This window comes from Lethenteron reissneri, chromosome 20, assembly GCF_015708825.2.
Source record: "Lethenteron reissneri isolate LAM-NWPU_2019-01 chromosome 20, ASM1570882v1, whole genome shotgun sequence".
Lineage (NCBI taxonomy): Eukaryota > Metazoa > Chordata > Hyperoartia > Petromyzontiformes > Petromyzontidae > Lethenteron > Lethenteron reissneri.
Window position 1 is genome coordinate 13,548,210 of NC_083798.1, and position 24,010 is coordinate 13,572,219.

Here is a 24,010-nt window from a genome sequence, read left to right on the forward strand (position 1 = left end):
GGGACCGCATCACCGCAATACTTCAAATTTTTCCAATGGCTCCCAATCCCATCATGGAGCAATTTCAAGATTGTGCTCACAACTTTAAAATCCTCTTTGGGACTCGTACCTACCTTTCTCCTCTCATCTCACTCTCTTCCTATCCACAGGCTCTCTGCTTCAGCAAATCATGCTTTCTGTCAAAGTGCCCTGTCAACTTTCACCCAGTAGAAAGACGATCATTACTTCTGTGCTGCCCCCATAGTCTGCAATGCCCTCCCCCAGTCCGTGCTGTTGACTCCCTGCCAGTGTTCAAGTCCAAACCAAAGAACTTCCTTTGTGCCTGTGCCTGTAAACAAACTGCTATAAAATAAATATCTCCCCTATTTTTGTGCATCGTCTGGAGATGCGGTTGTACTAAGACCCTATACATCCACATGTACTGTATAATTAGTGATATGATTTTTGTTTCCATGCAGGTGGACATGACTCTTTGTTTCTGTCAGGATATTGGGCTGAACTTGTGGTACAGTAATGGTGATGCCTATGCCAGGAGTTATCGTGCGATCATGGGTGTGGCCCTCACAGCAGCCCCTGCACGGGATTTGGATCCAACGCCAGAGCCTTCCTCCTCCTAGGAACCACACACAAACACGAGTCACGCTTGATAAATACAATGCATTAGGCAAGCAAAATAATATTTACTGTGAAAATAAAATACGTGGGCTTGGGTCGGTCATGTTGCTAGAGGGGATTGTGTGGCCAGTTGTCGAAAATAACAACGGGGCGGGCAGCCAACATGGGGGAACGTTCGCCACGAAGATGTAGTGATGAAATTAACTGGTTTTCCAGGTGCTAGGTCAATCGTTACATCGCAAGGACCATGAGTGATGGTGACGGCTTGGGGAGGCCTTCATCCAGCTGTGGAGTTATTCTGGCTGATGTTGATGAAATGCATTCTGATGTGAATAACGTAATTAATATCTGCAATATAAATGTAAGACTATTTAAGTGCACAGGGACATTATTCATTCTAAATTGATTCCATAGTATGACAAGACAATTCAGAGATATTTATTAACAAAAATACGTATATTAAGGAACTCTTTCAAATGTTCAAAATTAGCATTGTCAGCTACTTCTGTGTGGCAAATGAGCAAGGCAAACGTGAAGGAAGCCAACCGAATGAGGTGAATAGTTTTACTACAAACTGACTTTCTGATCTTTAAATGCATCCGCTCCGTGTGTTTCTTAATCGGAAAGTACATACAGAGCAAAGACCTTACACACACTCCGAGGCTCACCTCAAATAAGCTCACTCTGGTATGTGCGGGAGGCCCTGGTGGACCCGGAGGTCCAATTGGGCCAGGCAACCCCAGTGGCCCACGGGCCCCCTGAGGTCCCATCAACCCTGGCGATCCAGCATCACCCTGCACAAGAGAGGGATAACACATGAGATTACAGTGATGGCAAGTGGTGGTAACACAGACTATGTGATACAAAATTAAGCCTTTTCAAAACAATGTTTTATTCATTATTTATGTTGTATCGTGCTATCTGTGCCTTCGTGACAATAAAATGTATTTCCACTTGGAACGCTGCAGCTTACCATCCATCACCCTGTATCAGAGATCAACCCTGGAAGATGATGTCACAGAACTACTTCTGAAGTTAGTTAAGAGCCTCTATCCAAGCTAGGGGCACAAATTTAAATGCACAATATTTTTTCTGTTACATGCCCACAAAAAATCTTTGGAATAGCTAAAGCTGGAATGCAATCTTGATAAAGTGAAAAAAATACAAACATTTTTAAGGATTTCATTCAGTCAGTGACCAGGCTGAGGTCATAAACTTACTACGTCTGCTAGAATTAAAATCCAGGTTCTCAGGAGTGCCAGTTTAGTGCTGCCATCTGGGTCACCCGGATACCTCTCAAATGCATTTCATGTTTCCAATTGCTTTATTAAAGATGTTGCTTTGTTTTCATTTTAACTCTTGTCTACATTATGGGAACCTCATTTGCCAGTAAAAATATGATAATTGGTTTTTTACCCTTCTATCTGGCAACAAAACTGACACCTTTTTACAAGGAGTCATGTTTGCATAGACCGCAATACCTGCAGTCATAATACAAACAAAAGACATAACTCTGATAATGTGCACTGTCCTTGAAGTTGATTGGTCCACACCCGAGACAGCTTTCCTTAGAGCCTAGTCTCACATGGGTTGGACCAGATGACGCCAAAAGGCATCATCTGTCTTTTGTTTGTATTATGACTGCAGGTATTGCGGTCTATGCAAACATGACTCCTTGTAAAAAGGTGTCAGTTTTGTTGCCAGATAGAAGGGTAAAAAAACAATTATCTTGTCTACATTGTTTAATTACACATATAGCCTAATTGAGTTCCAATTAGGCCCTGCATTTGGATGTCTGGGTAATATACTTAATGAGTGTTTTGCATTTGGGAGGAAACTATAGTATTCAAAGAAAAGCCAAACAGATGGGGGTGGGGGTGGGGGGAGGGGAAACACATTGGTCCGCACAGATGGGTTAATAAACCCACGAGCTGGACTGACATATTTTCATATTTTGGCCACCTCGTGGTCCAGAAGGCTACCACATTTTACGTGATCCATCAACCCTTCCCTCCAAAGTGCTGGATTACGAACATGTGCCAACAAGCTCAGATATAATAAACGTTAGTGTATGCTAAATATCTGCTTTGAGTATATCCACCATACAGCTAACTGAAGGCAACATGGACGTTCTTATAATAAGAATCATGTGCCAGACAATTTTTGCCCTTTATATACTCCGCATGCTTCACAAAAATAAGCAATAAAAGATTCAACATTGAAAGACATCAATAACTTTATTGTAGTCTTTTCCCATAGTGTTATCCCAAGTGTGTTTTTGGCATCATGTCATGAAATAAAGATTCCATTCGGATCTCTGGCAGAACAATGCAACCACTTGTGCTCGAGAACAGCCCAAGTAAGTGTATATCACAGAGCTACATCTGAGATCCCTTCAAGTGATCTCTGATCCTCACAATAGGAGGCAGCACTTTCACAGTGGCTCTGCTAATGACAGCAATTCTTGATGTATCACCGATATAAAAAATATAGAACGTTCTCAAAGCAACTCAAGTACAAAATCAAATTTAAAGTGATAGATTTTGTGCAGTAATTGGTGACCGGGCAGAGATCATCAACTCACCACACTTGAGAAACTCAATTTAATCACAAGTGGCTGCCTCGATTTGACCCCAAGGAGATCATTAACATGTTAATTTTGAAATTAGTCATGATGCATGAATTTCATACCTTTGGCCCAACTGGCCCAGCCTTTCCTGCCTCTCCGCTATTTCCCTGTTATGAAGAGGGAAATACAAAAGCAGAAATATCTCAACATCATCCATTTAACATCATCATTGTCATGGGTATTATTAACCGTGCACACCGCTGTAACCACACAAAGATGAAAACTTGCCTTGTCTCCTTTGACCCCTTGTTGACCCGGAAGTCCATTCTTCCCAGCAGGGCCCACAGGTCCCTGAGAACGATCCAATACAGAACATGAATGTGCACGCAGTCTCTGGAGTTGCCACCTTTGAGGCTCAAAAAAAACGACAGACAGTTGAAAGAATATCTCACAGTATGGTAAGAGGGAATAGCTACAAATAACTGCATCGTATTGAATGGCGTGTTATTGCAAAAATGAAACAAAACAACTGTACAATTAATGTCCTGGAAAGATGTACAAATTTCCCAAGACAACTACCTCAAAAAGAGGATGTTCTAGGAAAGACAGAAAAAATTGCAACCCTCGGAGCCCTACATCAATTCCAGTAAAACTCTGAAGTGTATATGAATATAGCAATTGCTAAATTAAAAGCATTGCCTCACAAAGCTGAGAAGAAAACTGTAATAATCATTGAAACACTAATTAACTAAAACACGTATACAATTTTCTTTAAAAAAATCTAATATTAGTCTACATAAACACCATTTAATTTTAAAAAGGAATAATCTATCATCTAGCTGCAAAGAATGAGAAATACTTTTTTCGATTCATTAACACACATTGATAAGAAACATGGAGTTATTGTTTTGGTTAAAAAAAAACATATGCAGATTGGACAGGATGGAAGTTTTCAGTTTACAGATGCAGAGGTGGAAAGAGATGGAAATACCATTGCAAGGATATATGGTTGAAAAACATGGTCATACACCAATGGCCCAAAGGGGCCAGTGGACTAAAACAAGACTATTATTATAATTGCAAAAACACTCTACTCAATCAAATGCAAAGCTTTAGAGACAACAGACCGGCGCCCCCTTGGCTCCTGGTACGCCAGCCAATGCGGTGAGGGAACTCAGGTTTCCCGGCTGTCCAGGGGGCCCAGGAATACCAGGAGAGCCCGGAGGGCCGGGAAGGCCGGCAGGACCGCGGGGACCCTGCCACAAGGGGTCACATCATGACATATGGCATCAAGCGTTACTTCCTGGTGATTCACACGACTATAATATTACATTTGGAACTATAGTAATGATAATCTATTTTCCCAACGATGTCTGCCACGGAGATGGAACAATAAGAAGAGCTTGTGAGTAGGTGTTGGGTGGATTGTTGCATTACAGGACGGCGAGGGATAGATATGGCATGGGGTGGCCTTCATCCAGCAGTAGATTGATTATTTCTGATGATAAATTATGCCCCAGGAAACCCTGTAAATGTTGAACGTTGGGTCAACGTTGGGCCAATGGTTCCAACCACATCCCAACATTGACCCAAGGTTGAATGTCACTGGGAAGCCTCACAGACTATTTTCTCACTAGGCTCTTTTTAAAAGCAAGGTTCTACACCGAGACGTTTGGCTAATTCCATTAAGGAGTATTTAACATTTGTGGGAGGACTCCGCAATGCCTGAAGAAACACCATACATACAAGGGGTAACATTTTTAGCTTTGCGGTTCTGTATAATTGATGATTCCAATACTATACAGGCATATCCTTGGCCACTTCATAGCAACACCTGATATTGTTAGCAGACCCCACAAGGTATATTCATCATTTGCCACACACAATTTTGCAAGAATTTAAAGTGTAGTGGTAAAGCCTCACTCGGATTGTGTCTGTGTCATCGTCATCTGAGTCACCTGACCCCTCGGCATCATCAAGGTTCTGAGGAAAATTTAAACAGTGATTAGCACAAATTAACTTGGGCAGTTTCAGAGGTCAAATCAATTTCTAGGTTCACCTCCTCCAACCACATTTTGCACACTGCTTGCACTCCAGCCACGACCAAATTGATTCCACAAATGCCTCAATTATGTAGCTGCACTTGGCAGAGCCATGTTTCAAAGCTCAGTTCGCTCCGCCTGAGTCGCTTCAAGGCCCCGGTTACGGTTATTTAGTTGAGGAAATTGTTTCCATTAAAAATCAAGTCATTTGAGGTAATCAATCCCATTCATTAAAACAGCTAATTCATTCATTTGAGCCTATGTAGTCTCGTTACATGTAATAACACATTGTATTTGTATGCTGCAATGGGAGATCAAGTGGCACGGTGGAGCAGTGGTTAGCGTGCTGTAATATGAACCCAGCGACCTGAGTTCGACTCCCAGGCAAGGCTAGCATCAGTGGTGATTCATACCAGAATTAATGCTGCCCAACCAACTCCGCCAACTCGCAATGACCACTATGGTAAAGTTTGATCAAACAATCCCCTTGACCAACATGGCATGGGGAAGAGGGGAACTTTAGGCCAGCGGTGGATTAACATGGGCTGCAAATCGGCTGCAAGTTATTATGTACTCGGAGGTCAAGCGAAAGCCATTGTGGCAGGACAGGATGATCTTACCAGCCTGCTGCGTCGTCCTGTGGGGCCAGGTGGCCCAGGAGGACCAGGTGGCCCAGGGAGGCCTGCTTTTCCAACTCCAGTTTCACCCTGTGATGACGACACGAGTTGCACAACATACATTTTTTTCCATCCCTTTAAAGCAAGCACACTTTGGGAAAATAAAAAAAGAGAGAGACTCAAACGGAATTTGCATCGATTTTGTTAACACATAGACTCACTTTTTCTCCTTTAAGACCAGGATCTCCTGCAATTCCTGGAAAGCCAGGGGGACCCTTCTCTCCCTGCACAAGAATATTAAAAATACAACAAACACGTAACAGTGACAGGGGTCTATAACAAGCAGACGTCATGGTGCATTCTGTTCATACGTGTATTTCTGTGCAATATTTATTATTGTGTTATTTATTTACTCTTGTGTATGCTATTCTTTGCGAAAGAAAAAGAAAATATTTCCTGGAGGAACATGAATGAATAACAACACAGCATATGTATACTTGTATTATTCAGGGTGGATCACGATCAACATCATGAAATAAAGAAGAGTGGGAAACTGAACTTGACAATGAAAAGCAACAAACCAAGGTACCTCAAGAAGAAATGTTAAATCATATATATTACCCACTGTAACTTATGCACCAGAAACATGGTGAGTGGCCAATTTTTTTTTACAAAAGCTTAAATGTGCAAGGTAGCATGGGCAGCTGCAAGCTGGGAAACACACCAAGAGACAGAAAGAGAAACACATCGATCAGGGATTGAGTCCAAATATGAGACATCACATTTGTCTGTTAAGAAAAGTTAGTGAACTTGGGAAGGACACATTGGTTGAAGGGATGATGGTTAAGGCAGGTAATGGAATAGCAGCCAGAAGAGCAATCATGGCCAAGTGAAAGGCCACCGCAGAGGGATGAGAGACGGAAACAACTTGGAGAAGCCTTCATTAAGCAGTAGAAAGATCATGGATGGTGATGATAATGATGTGCGCTATATAACTTACAGGAAGACCATCTTCTCCTGGGTCACCCTGGCAATGAACACAATACAAATATAATTAATGCTCACTTCTCAAAGGGTAATCAGACCTCTATGACACTAATTATAGATCAGAGCAAAATAAGATGTTTTCCAAACTTGGATTGTAGAAACAACAGGCATAAGTATGAATGACACGTATATTAACAATCTCTGATTTGCTAACAAAATCATTACAATGGCTAATACAGATCTCACAACAAATTTATCAAGAATCTTTGTTTTGACTTTTGGGAATATAACTCGATGAACTTTCAAGCAAAAAAAGTGACAACAGAGGATGATGTAGAGTCGTGTAAAACGAGAAATGAGGACTGTGACGAGGACTTTGACAGGGACTGTGCAATGGGCACGTACGGGTTCGCCAGCATCCCCAGATGGGCCAGCTGGGCCAGGCGGGCCCGGGGGCCCAGCGAGGCCCTCCACCAGCTGGGCGACGGAACCGTCCCCTCGCGGCACCACCGACGTCACGGGACCTGGGAGGCCAGGCTGACCTATGGGGCCCTGGGGCCCAGCGTCACCCTTGCCCCCCTTTGGCCCAGGGTAGCCAAAACCAGCTCCACCCTGAAAATGTTAAAGGAAAAAATGGGACCGAGCGCAGGAAATTAGGCCAATATGACGAATGACAAAGAATAGAGCATTAAGTTGAGCTGTAAAAATGCAAACAACTCTAACCAAATTATCCAGAATGTGCCCAATCTCAGCTAAGCAGGCTTTAGTCTGGATAGTGCTTGGATGAACTACCACAATGCGTAGGCTGCTACGCTACGCAGAAGCCCGTGACACCTGCGTGTGGGCAGCGGTAGGCAATGCAGAAAATTATATTGTTGACTGTACTTTGCTCTCAGCCTTCATTCACCAACCCACACACTGACCAGCATTGTGAAGTATGGTCATATAACCCAAACAACCCGCAAATCGTGGGCAGGTCTTCATCCAGAAGTATATTTACAGTATTGAGAGTACATGTTATATGTACATTGCGTGTCAATGGCAGTTAACCAATTGAGCACACTAAACTATTACTGTATGAGAGTTTTGTATGAAACTGAACACCTATAAAACATGCACTATAAACAATGGAAACATAATTGTTCTTGTATTTTTTTTATATGAATGTCGCAGGGGAACACCTTGACAATGACTTAACGTCCTGCACCATGCGTCAGTATGATTGCCGATCAATAACATGACGAAGCTTAAGAAATTACCTTCACACCAGGATCTCCCATGTCACCCTGCAAATATATATAACAAAAATATATTAGTAGTGGGAACAATAACGAATAAATACATATATTAATTTAAATGGATTCCAGCAAAACACCTCTGTTCAACGATGATGTCAGGGCATTATTGCGAGATCCTATTATTGCAAAAATTACTCCTGATATCTGCGTAGCAATCTGCGGATAACTGTGAGCAGGATGAGTTTGTCGCCACTTATACAGTCACTCTTCTTGACTAAGAAAACGAATGGATGTGCTGCAATTGCTACTTCTGGGATACCACTTCCAATGAGTCTCTACCCGCATATAAGTGCAGATCATAGGATACATTTGCCGCCATTTCAAGGAGACTCTTCATGAGAATTGTATCTTATTATTTTTCATTCGTATTATTTTATAATGTTCCCTTCTACGTAACTTTACCGAAAGAACCAAGAATACGAGACTCTTCTAGTCCTTAAATAAGCGCCTCATCATGGGACGACTCGATGCATGCAGATGAAAGGATACGTCAATAAAAATAGAAGCATGGAATGAGAGGATTTTCACCGTAATATTCGTAGGGGGTGGGGGGGGGGTACCTTTTCTCCCTTGGTTCCAGGAACGACGTCACCCGTCATGATGCCGGTGTCTCCTTTGGGCCCAGGTGGACCCTGAGTGCCAATCTCGCCCTTCTCTCCCACGTCGCCCTTCAGACCAGTGTCCCCCTGCTCACCCTTGGCACCGCCAGAACCTATGAAGAAAGAGAGAAAGAGGCCAGCCAGTGTCAGGGTCATCCAGGTCCCACTTGCAGTATATCATCGCAGCTTCTCTCCACATCGATTTCTCAATAAGTGGGTGCTCCGTTAAAAAGAAACAAGCCGGGGAAACCACTTGAATCAAACTTTATTTGTGCGAGTTAATTAAAGCATTGTATTTTCCAGAATGGAATATTTATTGACTTACTTATTTCAGGCGACTAATGGTATTGTGTACATGTTGTGTTTATAGTAGTGTCTTGACTGTAACTGCATGCAATTGCATAGAATCTGTTACATGCAGCAAATGTTTACAATAGAACAAAATAAAAAGGATGTACACATTTATATCCTGTTCTTAAGTAGGCTACGCTTATTTTGAAGGAGATATACATTGTTATTCATTCCATCGATTATTAAATATATAAATGGCACTTATTTGAACAAAAAATAGTGAATTGGAAACCCAATACCCACCTGCTGGACCAAGAGGGCCTCGCAAGCCAGGAGTCGCTCCACCTTCAGAGGCATCCGAACCAGGTTCGCCTACAAAATGGAAGCAGTTCATCGTGTACACAAGGATTCTTAAGTGATAGACACAAGATGTCTGATGGGCATAATTAAAGCTACCAAATTTACGGGAGGGTCAACCGTGCCACAGGGCAAGCTGACAAGTCCCTCCTTCCACAAGCCCCACCCACCTTTATATTGCCACGTCCACACAATCACTAGCACCGCCACACAGTAGGGTGTCCGCATTGATATTGTCCCCCCCCCCCCTACTCTTTATACCCCCCCAACTCCACGAACTTACGTAGGTAGCTCCACCCTTTTGCTCGAATCTTGAGCCAACCAAGACAAAATCCCCATTTTCTACAAATTGTTCAGGACACTGTGGCAGCCTTTCTGAAAGTGTAGAGTCCAGGCCAAACCCAGGACAGTTTACAGCTTCAGCCATCATATCATGGCTCGGGCTCCACGTGCTCACCTTTCTGGCCTTTAAGTCCAGGGCTGCCACTTTCTCCATGCTCCCCCTTTTCCCTCCTCAAAAGCGCCTCTCCAGGTTGGCTTGACACAATGGCTGCCTCCTCCCGTGCTGGCTGTGTGTCCTCCTTGAGAGGAGGATGGGCCTCCACCTTGGAGCGAGAGTCTGACTCTGGCCGAAGCCGGGCGTCGTGGCCTGGTCTGGGCCTTCTCCTCTCGGGTGCCATGGTGGGGGGAGGTCTTATTGGCTGCTGGTTGGGGTGGCGCGTCACCTGTGCGGTAAATTAATGATAATTATAATATGCAAGGCCATACATCAGCTAAAATACCTCAAGATAGCATTTACTGCATGGGTATAGTACGGTGTACTCTCATAACGTGAATGCTTTGGTCATGCAATGGTTAGCACATTGGACTTGTAATTCATAGGTCAATGGTTCGACTTCTTGGCATGGCAATTGAAAGAATGGGCACGTTTATTAATTTCCCCACGTTTGTCAACCCAGCAGTATGGATGCGATTAGCACAAGCTTCAGGTAAACTTCAATTGAAGTAAAAACAAATCTTACGTTACAAGCACATCACATCACTTGTAATGCTTGGGAACCAAACACTGTAAAGTACTTTAAGACTTTCACACTGGGAAGTCTTTGTCCGATGACTCTGTGGTAATTCTAGATTTGAAGCTTTCGTGACTGCAAGGATTCATACTGTTAGGTTTTTAGGTAAAGTCACGTAGGTAAAAAATAAATAATAATAAGAGCTTGACTCTTGGAATTTTGCCTCACTTGAGACAGTAAATCTAGCTGTGACGGTCCCACCTGATGACGGAGACTTGTGTTGCCTCCGAAACTTCGTGATTTATTATTTTATTTATATTATTTCTATTATTTTTTATTTTTTACCTACGTGACTTTACCGAAAAACCTAAGAATATGACTCTGTGGTACTGTAATAATACAATGATCCTCAAGGGGGCAGAATAACCACTGCCCTTGAAACGGTCTCCACAGAAAAGCCATAACCAATTGCCAGCTGGAAATAGCATTTCACAAAGGAGCAAATGGGAAATAGCCACTTTATAACAGACTACACTAAATTCTCAGATATTGAGTTTTCTTACTTACTGCACAAGCCATTTCACACAGTCAATGAGGGCAAATAGGCTGTGTGCTATTTGTGATAAATTCCTGTGGTGCTCCCACACAGGAAGACTTTATTGTGAATGTCTTGCAAGAGTGTGGCTGGGGAGATTTTATATGGTAAGATTGGTGGTTTGCCTCCTCTGGGGTACAAAAAACCAGGACATATCATGGGAAGAATATATCACAATTCCAGAAGAGGAGGGGAGAACCAACAATCAGGACATTCAATGTGCCAGGATGTGAGACTGTCCTGGGAAACCAAGGACAGGTGGCAATCCTAAATATTGGGTGCAGAAGCAACTCACCGTCTCCACGTTCCCCGATCCCCCGGTCTCGCTATGATCGTGCTCACTCTCTACGTCTTCCTCGCTCTCTTCCTCGCTCTCTCCATCCCCGTCGTCGTATCCACTGCCCTCCTCACCAGATGCCTGTAGCACCAAGCAAAGTGGGGATTTCCGAGCGACACAAAGAACACCGTCGCATTCCGGCAGTGCCAGCGCTAAGCTGATCAGAATAACTACATTTTGGAGTGTGTTTTCTTGGGACATGCACGACATATTGTGCAAATACACGGTCTACAATAGGTCTTGTTTGCATTCCCAGCCAGAGTTTAAGAAAAGTGACCTTAACACCCAAAAAAAACCCACCAGAGAGGTAAGTCATTGCATGAAGATTGACTGTCAATCTTTATGCAACAGCATGCAATTGTTGTTAATCCACCTCCACGGACCACCCATGCGGTGGACAATTATCAGAGTCCAATAGCAGACCACAGTGCCACTACGCTCTGGAACACACCAGAGGTTATGCCATCGTTTTTTCTCCATCACTCACCCGCTTAGCGTCTCTTGAGGAATGTACCTGTGTGATGTGTGAATACAGTAAACACAACAGCCCTGTTTGCATTCAAAAATAGACCCAGAATAAACACACGAATATTTGCACTTGGCTTCTCAGATAATTGTGTTTGTGTGTGTGCTCTTCTATTAGTTCAGCCTGGATAATTGCTTTTAGCTCAGTGTGGTTCATTGCCAGGTGTAATTTGTGTCTTATTTTTATATTTTACGCGAGATCCTATGTGCGTAAGAGTAACAGCTTGTTATTTTAAGATTGATGGCAACTTGTTGTTTATAATTGGTAGAAATAATATAATATACAGGTTGGTGAGTGGTGGGTGCAGTAGATAACGCACTGCAATATCAACATAGTGACCTAAGTTCAATCCTGGCCACTGCTAACATCAGTGATACATGCAAAACCATTCTGGGCACTCCTTAACCAATCCACATAGGCCAGCATGGTGAAGTATGGTTATACCACACCCCCTGACAGACGCAACATGGGGAGGCCTTCGACTACCTGTGGATTTACTAAGGTCTATAAATAATGAAAATAATTATTTAACATATAAAATGGGACTTTAAGCACGGTAACTTTGAAAGTGCATAACATTTGTATTCGACCGCCTTCACAGTGTACGCCACGTATTGACCAGATCTCATTGCAGTTGTTGATTCAAACCATGAGGCCTGTCTGGATGAGGCCAGTGGTGAGCCTGCTCAACGGCAGGCTGCCCGGTTACTCGCTCTCACCTCACGGTCGTCATCGTCGGCACACTGCTCCGCAGCAGCACTAGGGGTCAGGCCGGATGAGCATCTGTTGGATGGCCCCCTGTGTAAAGACGGCACAAGAGCAAAGTGTGTTTACAGCCTCGCTTGTGACACTTACATTTAATTCCTAGCCATGGCTAACATTAGTAGCGAGTAAGATCTCAACCAATCCTGGCTCCACCCACCCCTTCATCAACCCACATGGATCAGAGTGGTAAAGTATGTTCAAATTACTTCCATGACTGTCATGACCTTCATCCAGCAGTGGATTGACAAGGGGCTCTAAATTGCAAAGAATATATAAACTGACAAATCGGCTCATGCCAATCTAACATTTTTACAATGGTTATGCGTTATTTTTACGTTGGAACATCCTGTCTCATACTGCCAAATTTTGGAGCATTTTCTTTTTTACATTGCAATGGACTTGTGTTACGTGGTATAAACACTTAACATTTCACGTGCAGAAAATAAAATTGCAATTGGCTGGTTTATCTTTCCAAAAGTGTGCTTTCTCTGAATCACAGCTGAAAGGTAACCCCTGCTGACCAGAGCCTCTGAGCCTATAAACAAAACCACTTATTTTCCCATGCCCCTCTCTGGTCCCACCAACGACCAGACGCCCTCGGGCACGAGAAAACCATCCTTCCCAGGGGAGCCGGGAAACCAGAAGCCACTGGGGATCACTCTCTACGTTCGTGTGGATCGCTGGGGAAGTATGCGGGTTTGTTTTCTAGTTGAGACATTATCCGAGGGGCAAGACTATGAGTGGATGCATGAGTGGAATTTTGCATTGAGATCGTATTTTTGCTTTGATGCATTCGACTGTCAGTCAATCAAAGAGTATTAATGCTGAGAATCAGCGAGGCCGAGTGGGGAGTTGTGGATATTAGGGAGTATTGTCCCATACGTGGCTCCTGTATGAGCCTTGAGAGCCCAAACAGAAGCTATCAAATGTGCGATTATGGCAAAATCTGTACAATGTATTTTATTTGAGTTGTATTATTACAATATGTTCTATACAAATACATTCTTTGTAAGTGGAGGACTATTTTGAACAAACAAGATATTTGAGGTAGTAGCTGAACTGCTATGGCTCTCACATAATCCTTTAGACGTGTAATTTTCACCCTTTCACAGATCTTTCTGTAATTTTTTAGGAATACATTTTCAGATTTTTTTTGGGGATCCTTTCAATTTATAATTCGATTTTTTTATGACGAAGACATCTTAGTTTGCCTCCCTGAGCAACTCTCGTGGCATTCTAGGAAAGATTAACAAGACAGCTTTGCTTCCCCGACAGCCCTGCCAGTATCAATTGGAATCCCAGTGAAAAATTTTAAAAGGGTCAAACGTACCACCCACGTACAACAGCAAGGATGTAATGAATTACTATTATTATTCTTACATTCATCAAAGGGGCAGAAAACGAGCCAGCTGCATAAGCATTTGTCCCGCTTTAGGGAGGGACTAAGCTCAAAAAAACTCCAAAGCAGCACAAAGAGCAGCAACAGTGACGACAGCCAGTCCTCAATCTCATTTCCTTTATCCCGGTGGCACGCTAGTTACTGATTGAACAAGCTTGTTTTTAAACACATGCTGCCGCACAATGGATTTCCCAATAATATCAGGGTGAGCATCATCTCAAATCCACTGTTTTAAAAAAATTGTCAGCAGGAAAAAAAAAATCGCCAGACCCGGCAAAGTCTGAATTGCTATAATATTAATGCTTCATCTCTCCTCTTTCCACCTCCTGCAGATATTTCTCAAATGTCACCATTTCCTAAATCTCCTGGTGCCCTTTTCTGCCCTACCCCATGCCCCAAGAGCCCACCTTCGCCCATCTCAATGAAACAAATCCTCTTCCCAGCTGCATAAATGCCATAGCCAGTCACCACTACGTATTATCGTTCACGTTAATTATTCAGGAAATACTGAAGCATATCAAAATTATACCTGCATAAGAATACCTGGAAAAAAATCGCGAAGGTAAACAAGACACCGGAAACCTCGCAGCGATGTTAGGACCACACGGCGGGATCCAATCAAAAGCATTTTCCTGACCCCAAATCCACCTCTCCATGGGCCAGATTTCAAATTAACAAGAGGATTCTGTTCTCGCCTAGCATTGCAATGCCGCGGGGGTGGGGTGGGATCAGCAACCGCACAAAGCCAGATTTCTTGTGAGCAGGATGACGGAGCATAATCCCACAGAGGAACATTTTCTCTGCTACTCGTATAATAATGGTGCTTCCCTCCCAACTGGATGTTCAACACTTGCGCCATTATGCACGGGCTGTGAGGTTGCCCAACAGATGTGGGATATTTCATGCGTTGGGAACCACGTTTTTCAGCAGGGGGGGGTAACATGCGAAGGTTTAAAACCCTTCCTCATTCACACCCTCTGCCGCCACGGGTCAATCCTGTACCAACACAGGCTCTTAGAATGCTCTCCGCACAGTACCTTTTCAAAGTGGTCATTCAATGCAGCCACTGTATTCACACCAGCAACAAGAAAGCGGTGATTAGTTTCACTTGTGCCTCTACAAGCTCTGAGCCCAGAAAACATTTCCTAAATTCCTGTTACCTCCTTTGACTACCGCCAGGCTGTCGCCAACATAACCGTGCCAACAGTGTTTAACAATCTATGCCTTTGTTTTAATTGCCCTTTCAAGGCCAATGAATGTGCTCCAGTACTCCCTGCGGACTGAGGTATAGGCAGATATGTAAAAAGTTCAGATATGTGAACACATATAGAAAATGACAGTTACAACGTGCACAGGTACCGTTTGGGTACGGGCAGTTAGTTGTTCAGGTCAGATATGCGAGAGTCGGATATATGCGACCATTACTGTATTATCGGCTATTTTAAATTTATTGATAAACAAAAAATGTATACCATATCAAACTTCCTTGAAATGAAAATGCTATTTACACTCAGTTACTAACTCTCTCTCTCTCTTTGCTGGGATAAGTCCATGAGATCATGTGGGGTACCAGTGGGGTTATGGGATGGATTCCACGTTTAACCTTGCCCATATGAGCCATCGGCTGATTGCGGAGCAAAGTGGACCTTGTACGGTTTAAATGTGGCAAAAAAAAAGCTCTCTGGCCAGAGGCCCAGCCAAACTTGCCACAAACTTGTCGGAGTCAGCATCGCCACCGTGCGCGATGAACACGTTGGCCTCCTCCTCGATGTCCAGGGGATTGCTGGAACGCTCGATGGCCGACCGCTCGACGAGTTTGCAGTCGAAGTAGAACGAGACCGTGTCGCCGTCCACGGACACCGCCATTCGCACCCAGCGGTTCGTCGCCACGGGAAGCTGTAGCGCGCAAAACCACCAGGGACACGTGCGTGAGCGCTTTTGTCTTTTTAACAGGGATGGCTGCGGACGACCAGAAAATGATACAACTTCCCAAGCTTGCTTTATTTTAAAGAGCCTGCAATATATTATTAAATGAATAAAAATATCAACGGGACATCAAAAAACATGCCTGTTGCCCTGCATCACGATCACGAGCATAAATATTTTCATTTTTACAACATGTCCTTCAGACCGAGTACCTTTGTTTTTAATTTACAGTGCGATTAAGATGGGGTAAAGTGTGGGTATCCCCACTTTTTCCAAGATGCCTGGCCAGCATCGTAGAGTAGGCCAAATACCTCATGAGGCCTCCTTTGCCAGTAGCAAGTGTTTTTTTGCATTTTGACTGCAGGTATTGTGGTTAATGCAAACATGATTCTTTGTAAAAAGGTGTCAGTTTTTTTCCCAGAAAAAAGGGTAAAAAACCGATTATTTTAGGCCAAATACCCTCGAGCAGGGCTTTCTAGGGCTTCCTCGAGTTGGAGGCCCTTCTGGCAGCAATGGTGTGCACAAGAAATTATAGGAGTGCTACGTCACCTCAAGTGAAAAACCTCAAACAACTTCGTGTTGGATTCTTGTACCGAGTTGTGATTCACTGTGATTAAAAAAAAAAAACAATTTGCGCTAATAGAGGATGTGGCTGATATTTAGTGTACTTTGTTTATTGATGTTAAAAAAAAAATCTTCTAAGAGGAACTTTTATGCATGTGGCACAGGGGGCCGCCTCCCCCCACCCGTCCCCCCCCCCCCTTACTGGGAAGGCAGCGGCAATGCGCGTGTCGGCAGTGCTCGACTCCGTGTAGAAGATCAGCAGCGTCTGCTCCCCATCCTCCACGGGCGACAGCTTGAGCCCGAGCTGCACCACCTGCTGCGACGAGTCCGTGACAGCAAAGAGGACGCCCCCTTCGTCCGACGAGGGCCGCACCGTCAACAGGATCGAGAAGTCCTGCGGGAACGGCTCCGGCAGGAAGTTCTGTGCCGGTCGGCCCACGCTGGCCTCCTCGGCAAACAGATAGGCAGGGAAGCCTTCGAAGCCGCTTACAAAGGAGACCGCAGCAGGCAGAGGCACGCCGACTATCTGAGTCAGGTCCACTTCATGCTCCTCACCTGCAATGGTGAAAAACAAAGGGTGTGGGGTGACACCTCATCATTAGCCCCATCATCACAATTACTGTCCTCAGTGTGAAAGAAAGGAGTGGATACTCCTATATATCTGAGTTAAATCCTGAGTCAATCAGGTAGGAATTTAAAGCAGAAATGTTGAGGCACATATAAGCTGACATTGCAGTTTGAACAATATTTCATTGATAAATGATTAAGCATGTGAGTATGTGTAAGCCACCTCTAAACCGCACTGCAGCCACTGCTAGAATTATTAATCTTAACCTGCGGTGACAGCAAATTAAAATGGTTTCAGTCCAAATAATTCCTCAGCTCTCAGAAGAAAACTTATGGCCAGCACTGCATTTGCCAGAACAAAAAATTAAAGTGCTGGTTTCCTTCTTAAGTGTGAGTTTTTAAGTAGAATGGACTTAGTCGTTTCAACACAACAGAAGCCAATTCCTTGCCAAGACTTGGCAACAAAAAACAGAAGCACAAAGAATTCAATTTACATTTTACAATCCAAAGCAATAAATGCAAAGTGGACGGGTGTTTTGTAAGCAAACAAATGCCAGCATTTTTCTTTCTTAAGACAGGGTCAAACGGGATGTCTTCAAGCACTCACCACATGTCCATTAAGGCACAAGGCGACAAATGAATAGCAAACTTAGAGCCTTGTTTTTAAACACATCACATTATTGAACACATCATATTTGAAAGTGTAAACACATCACATTGTTTCGTAGCTTGCAAAAAGGTCAGATCCTTCAGAAGTGCAATTCATTGGGTAGAGCAATTACGGTAGTGAGCCCAAAGGTAAGATTGTGAGCATCTTGTAATCCAGTACAGTGCATAGGTAAAGATTCAGCCCTCCAATTGCTGCTTCATGCCACTGCTGAGCAAAGGTCCACGAGACGGAGCTCTCAACAACCCTTCCATAGGGTATTTGGTCTACTGTTTCACGCTGGCCAGACATCTTGAATCAGTTTCAGTTTAATTGATTTGGCATAGCCCTTGTGAGCCATTCGGCTCTTGAATCAGGTGCAACCGCAACAAACGAAAAACAAAAACATGAACAAGAAAACATTTTAAAGTGACTATGTGACTAAGTGCAAACAGAAAATCCAAGAAAAGACAGCAAAATATTGCAGAAAAAGCACCGTACACCAATGCTGTGTACAAAAATCCCAGTGGGATGCAAGTCAAACATTTGGAAAGATAACTTGAATGAGGTGGGAGTACACACACTTTGCCCCACCACACACTATCCTGCCAGTCGACCTAACTGTGGTGTTCCCGTGTATGCTGCTGGGTGGACAGAGGCGACATTGAATTGATCAAGCAAAATTCTGGATTGCAAGTCCAGTGTGCTAAGCATTACACCAAAACACCATCAACCCAGTGTATCTGCCTTAGAACTTTACATCGAAAGCCGGTAAGCATGCACATGTGTGAATGTTAAATAAACTATGACCGTTTGTAGAGAAAATACCAATACCACGATTAAAATAGGGCTGATTTTCAAAGTAAGGCTTTGGTATTTATTCTGTTTTGTTATGCCATTCAAGTGCCGTAACATTCAAACGTCATGACAAAGTAATTTAACGAGAGATATAATACTGGAGTGGAAAAGAAAAATTCTGCTTGTGAAATGGCTGTTTTAGTTTGGAAAGATAACTTGAGCTTTGTTATTATACATTGCCCTCCTTAAGTGAGGAAGAATCATCGATGGCAAACAGACTGGTTAAACTCAAGCAGTGGACAAAATATAGTTTTTGGATATGTATCAACTTGCAATTAAACACAACAATGGTTAAATAAATGAATGCAATCTGAAATTCCTGTACATATGCACAGCTCAGTTAGCACAAATTGTAGTTAATCGCAACCACAAACGTTTTAAATTATGGGGCTAACTCTGGCAATCTATACACATTCTCACATTACTCTGATTGCACTGAACTGTGATAAAAGATATATGTTTGTATTTCTTTAATTATTTACAACAGCTGCCTATGAGTGTTGCAAGCTGCTCTTCAGAAGTTAAAATAGTTTATACAAACAAGTAAAAGCACACTTACCATTCGGACCATACCAGTGCAGTAGAGGGCACGGTTCCACGTATGTTGGTAGGGCATCTTCGAGTGGCCCAACCGTAGAACCAACAGAACTCATGCCATCAAGCTGACTTAGTAGGTCACCGTATCTCGCCGACACATCCTCATTCCCACGCGTGGAGTCCTCACGCTGACCTGACGACTCCTCACGCTGCGAGAGGACAAACCTCTCATCTGCAGAATTGCCATTTTTGGCCAAATCGTCAGATTTGAATCCGCTACTTTCCTCCTCAGCGACGGTCGCCGGGCTGGCCGTGCTAAAACCAAGAGGCCGCGTGACGGCAGATGCTGAGACATCGCCGTGCAGTGTAGGTGACGGCGAAGCAGACGGCGCTGTCGTGGTTTCTTGCTGCCCACTCCACCGCTCCCAGAACCACTTCAGGTACTGGGCTTGACCCGTGCGGCAGAGACTCAGCGCGAGAGCCAGGCACACGAGCGGTGGCGGCCGCAGTAACTTCCCACGCATGTCTCAAAGTTGTCAAGCACGGACGATTTTACACAAAGGCACAATTGTATGTACACAATTGTTCTCGTTTTAAAATCAAATCGATATACTAATTCCTTGTTATTATTGGGGTTTTTTTTCAGTATATTACTAATCTGTTCGGGTTTGCAACTCGATGTTGATGTAAAGTTAATCTCGCAGCAAGAAGTACAAGAAATGCAGGTTGGCAGGGCAGCTTTAAATGTCCCTTTCGTTCTGCTTTGTTTAGGGCTAGACTGAACTAAGAGCTCGACCATTCACGCACAGACAATGGAAATCAATGGTTTGGAAAACTTTAAAGAATTAGTTTTTTTTACTCCTAGACACACCCCAAACTCACTCAGGTGATTGTAGCCGTCTATACAACATTTCTAACCTAAAATAATCAACCATTGCCTACAAATAATGTCCATCTAGTTGCCTAACACCTGCGTCGCCTAACGCTGCGATATTCCCATGCGAAGAAACGAGCGGTACCCGCGTCACTTGAGAAGGTAAACAACTCGAGTCAAGACCCTTCTATCTCCATAGGACCCACGGTCGCAGATGCATTGCCGCCTTCTCACAACCTTCTTCTCATGCACCCTCCAGAGTTTAATCACAGAGGTCCCATGAAAAGGCTAATGGGACCCCCCCTTGCCACCACGGATTATACCATGTAGCTTTCGATTTTGGGTGGGGAGGCACAATATACAATTGATCTCACAACCGGCTGGCTGAGCGCTTTTTGCACGTGGGTTGCGTGCGCTCACGACGCTTTCACGTAGCAAGGCCACATTTCTTGTTCCGCACAACTCTTTTCTTGTCGTAAAAAAAAAAGATGAAACTTTTTTTTTTATCAAAGGACCTGGTTGGACATTTCTTCCTGCACCAAGCCCAGGCCAAAAATCACACTACATTCATTTGTGCCTGCCCTCAGTAACACACTTTCTCTGGTCTCAATTGATTTGGGCAAAACCATGCAAGCGGTTTCCCTGCCCTTTCGGTCTCAAAAACAAAAAGCTTGAGGAAAGTATGCGAGTTGAGTTGATGATGGTGCATTGGGCAGCCTCCAATCGTGGATCTCTCCACTGCTCTCTCCCCACCCAGACGCTGCACCCCATTGGGGGAGCCTGGTGTTTGTGGTTGCCTTTATCCAATCGGGGGGGCGGAGGGGGGCTGTGATGAAGGGGTTACCCTCGGTCAAGGCATCACTCCATAGAGAAAGGCTGAAGCCTTGGGTGGCGGGTCAGATTATCTCCAGCTTAACGCAGCCACACCATACTTTCACTGCAATCGTTCTCTCCCTTTCACTCCGAAATTACTGGACCCACACCACACTTGTTGATTCTGCAGGCTTGAGTGGGTAGCCTGCTGTTTTTATAAGTTAAAATAAAGGCATCAGGGGGAGGAAAAAAAATCCCCCAAAATGTTATGAAACTTTATGGTTAGCTTTTAAAATCGGTATGCAGAACGGGATTAGACAATTGGCAGCTGACCGCTTAAATTAGTAGAGTTGGCATGTATGCTACGCTCAAGAGGCAGCCTAACTTAACGTCTCAAATTCATTCCCAAGTGCGGTGTGCTTAGTGAGCGGATGTGCAATCTACAGAAGAGGCCTTTTTATTGTTGAACGTTTATGCCCATGGCAGAGACAACTTCTGAATAGGGGCCGAGAAGAGAGACACTGAGGAGGAGTGCCTCACATTGCCTTCGTAAATAAAACCTCGCACCGGGCCTTGTCCAAGGGAAGACTATGTGGATGCGAAAATACAGAGGACTAAAAGTTTAATTCGGCCACGGTTGATATTTTCTGCTCTTAGTGCAGAATGAAGTGCTAGCTTCGCCACTAATACAGACATTTTTATTACATATGTATCACCAATTGAACAGCAGCCAACAAACCTAATGCACTCAGCCAACAAACTTAGTCCTTTCCAAACTCACTGCCATATTCATTGTGTAACTCACACCATTCATCAATCCTGGGATCCACACATGGATTCCAAGAGACCGGCATTCGTTTCCCAGCCTTTCATGTGTTTTGCACTTCTTCAGACTACATTTTTTTTTTAAACAAAGAACTATAAATGTAAATCAGGAATATCGACAAACTGAGGTATCATTAACCTGTTTTTACCTGAGATCATCACAAAGCAATTACAGCAGTACGTGTGGTGTAGTGCAATTTGATTTTACCAAGTGCTGTTTTAATATTTGATTGATAAGTACTCTTTGTTTTCTCATATGTTCATTTCAGGGATATAATCTTCATTTACAATTCACATTGATATCTAAGAGAGAATTGAAAAACTAAGCTCTATGAATGTGCTGAGAATGGCTTATGTGGTAAGTGGTACTTTATAACCTAATCATAAACCATACCATGGCCAGTATTTAAAGCTGAGGGAACTGATTTATTACGGCTTATTTATTTTATAATTAGCATGACTTGTGGGACATTTATAATGGTGCTGTGTGGAGTGCAGTGGTCAGTGCACTGCTCTATGGACCTGGAAACCTGAGTTTGATCCCCAGCAACAGCTAACATCAGCACTGGTTCCCCCTCTTCATCACCCTCCACTGACCAGTCTAGCGAAGTATGATCAAAACATTACCCCCCCACCCTCATTACCAACACAGGATGGGGAACCCTTTATCCAGCAATATATTCACGAAGGGAATTATTAGAACTTGTATTATTGTAAAGTGTATATGTACCTCATATGTTTATTTAGCTCGCCTCAACCTCCTATTCAAGAAGGGCTATTCAGCATTCTCGATCAATCGCACGTTCGGGGATGAAAATCCGTCAGCATTTGACCTTTCGAAGGAGAGCCGAGAACGTGAGTGTGGATCCCGCAACACAATTCGCGCAGCCTATAATTTATGAAACTCCCGTGTGCGTTCAGGGTACAAGCGACGACTTGTAATGTTATACGGCTGCTTATTACCGTGCCTCCTTTGGTTAAAAATTCACGTTCCCTGTGTAGATTCAGGAGAGCCAGACAAGACACTCAAATCACCACTACATTAGCGCCATCTCGTGGTCTTCATAGAAATATTTGAATGACCTTCACTTTACTTTCCACGTGGTCGTGGAAGTAATACAAGTGGAGCGAGTCACTCAGAGACACTAATAATAGGAGGCACTCTATTTATTATCGCCTTCACAGGTACAGGGAGTAACTACACTATGGTCAGGACAGCTAACCGGCTGCCTGACTAACAACGCCGAGGAGGTGAAGACGGTGACGAAGACTGCAGCATCACGACGGGTTCCACTCCAACAGCCCCGAAACTTGCTCGGGGTCCCCCTTTTATCCACCCAGCGTGGCCTCGCTCCGCCTACGGCCCCGCCCCCCTTCTAGAACCTACTAGAAGGTTCCCGGCCTTTACCTCACGTGCCCCCTCTGTCACCTTTGCCCCACATCCCTCTCTCTGGCCTATCACATGACCTGCTGGCAGACAGGGCTGCTACAACAGCAGGTCCCCTTCTCTGCCAGCAACCAGCGCTACGCGCCATAGTGAGCCAATTCCATGTCACGACACAAGTATACATGTACAGCCCTTTGTTCATCCACTGCTGGATGAAGGTATCCCCACGCCATGTCAGTCGTGGCGGTTGTTTGCCCATACTTCACCACTCTGGTCAGTGCAGGTTGCTGTAATGTTTCTGTGTTCAAACAAAGCACTTGTTTCATTCATAAACACGTTTGAGATGTCAATATTTTAAAAATACAATTAAGCAACGTGAGTGAATATATGGGAGAATGTACACGTATATGTAAAGCAGCCATCCCTCTAATTTTATCATGAGCCTAGACCAGTTATTTCCCTTGGTACCACCTGAGAAGGCCAAGCTTTGTTCCATTTTGTCTATGTGGCCAATAACATGTGGTTACGTGATAACCATTTCAAATGAGTGAGGTAATCAAGTGAATTACTTTTATTAGTAACGTAAACAAATCGGCACCCTAAAGTTTTGCTACTTAGGTGATACCAATTTCCGCTCTGGCCCATGGAACCATATGGAGGAAAGCACGTTTGTCAGTTTCTATCCACTCCTGGATGAAGGCCTCTCCAAGACGTCGCCATCTCCCACAGCTCTGCAATATGACAATCCATCTCGCTGTTGCACATGAGTTGATTTCGTCGCTCCATCTCCACGATGCACGTGCTGTTGGCCATGTTCCTCCTTTAGCGGCCACTCCCTCGTAAAGTCTCGGTCATCGTCCCTTCAATGTAAATTGATGCACTCATGCGTCTGTCCTGCCCAAGGCCACTTTACTCAATTGAGAAGGCAATCATTACGTCTCTCACTTGCATTCACAATCTGATCCGTGTATTTATCTTTCTGTAACAAGCGTGCACCTCTCCA

General features: G+C 43.9%; 1 protein-coding gene across 1 annotated transcript in view; it reads right to left on the reverse strand.

The window, feature by feature from the left end:
- The window catches only part of LOC133344805 (collagen alpha-1(XVIII) chain-like), a 41,481-nt gene extending 20,786 nt beyond the window's left edge, over positions 1 to 20,695 (reverse strand). Inside the window, 21 exon segments of the mRNA XM_061555006.1 lie at positions 566 to 613; positions 1,284 to 1,409; positions 3,307 to 3,351; positions 3,473 to 3,535; positions 4,312 to 4,440; positions 5,108 to 5,167; positions 5,847 to 5,933; positions 6,065 to 6,127; positions 6,844 to 6,870; positions 7,236 to 7,442; positions 8,090 to 8,116; positions 8,689 to 8,840; positions 9,322 to 9,390; positions 9,833 to 10,100; positions 11,279 to 11,401; positions 11,808 to 11,834; positions 12,566 to 12,610; positions 12,612 to 12,644; positions 15,718 to 15,906; positions 16,703 to 17,055; positions 19,131 to 20,695. Of these exon segments, the coding sequence (XP_061410990.1) occupies positions 566 to 613; positions 1,284 to 1,409; positions 3,307 to 3,351; positions 3,473 to 3,535; positions 4,312 to 4,440; positions 5,108 to 5,167; positions 5,847 to 5,933; positions 6,065 to 6,127; positions 6,844 to 6,870; positions 7,236 to 7,442; positions 8,090 to 8,116; positions 8,689 to 8,840; positions 9,322 to 9,390; positions 9,833 to 10,100; positions 11,279 to 11,401; positions 11,808 to 11,834; positions 12,566 to 12,610; positions 12,612 to 12,644; positions 15,718 to 15,906; positions 16,703 to 17,055; positions 19,131 to 19,632 (2,643 nt within the window). The 5' untranslated portion in view covers positions 19,633 to 20,695.
- Between the last annotated feature and the right edge of the window lie 3,315 nt (positions 20,696 to 24,010).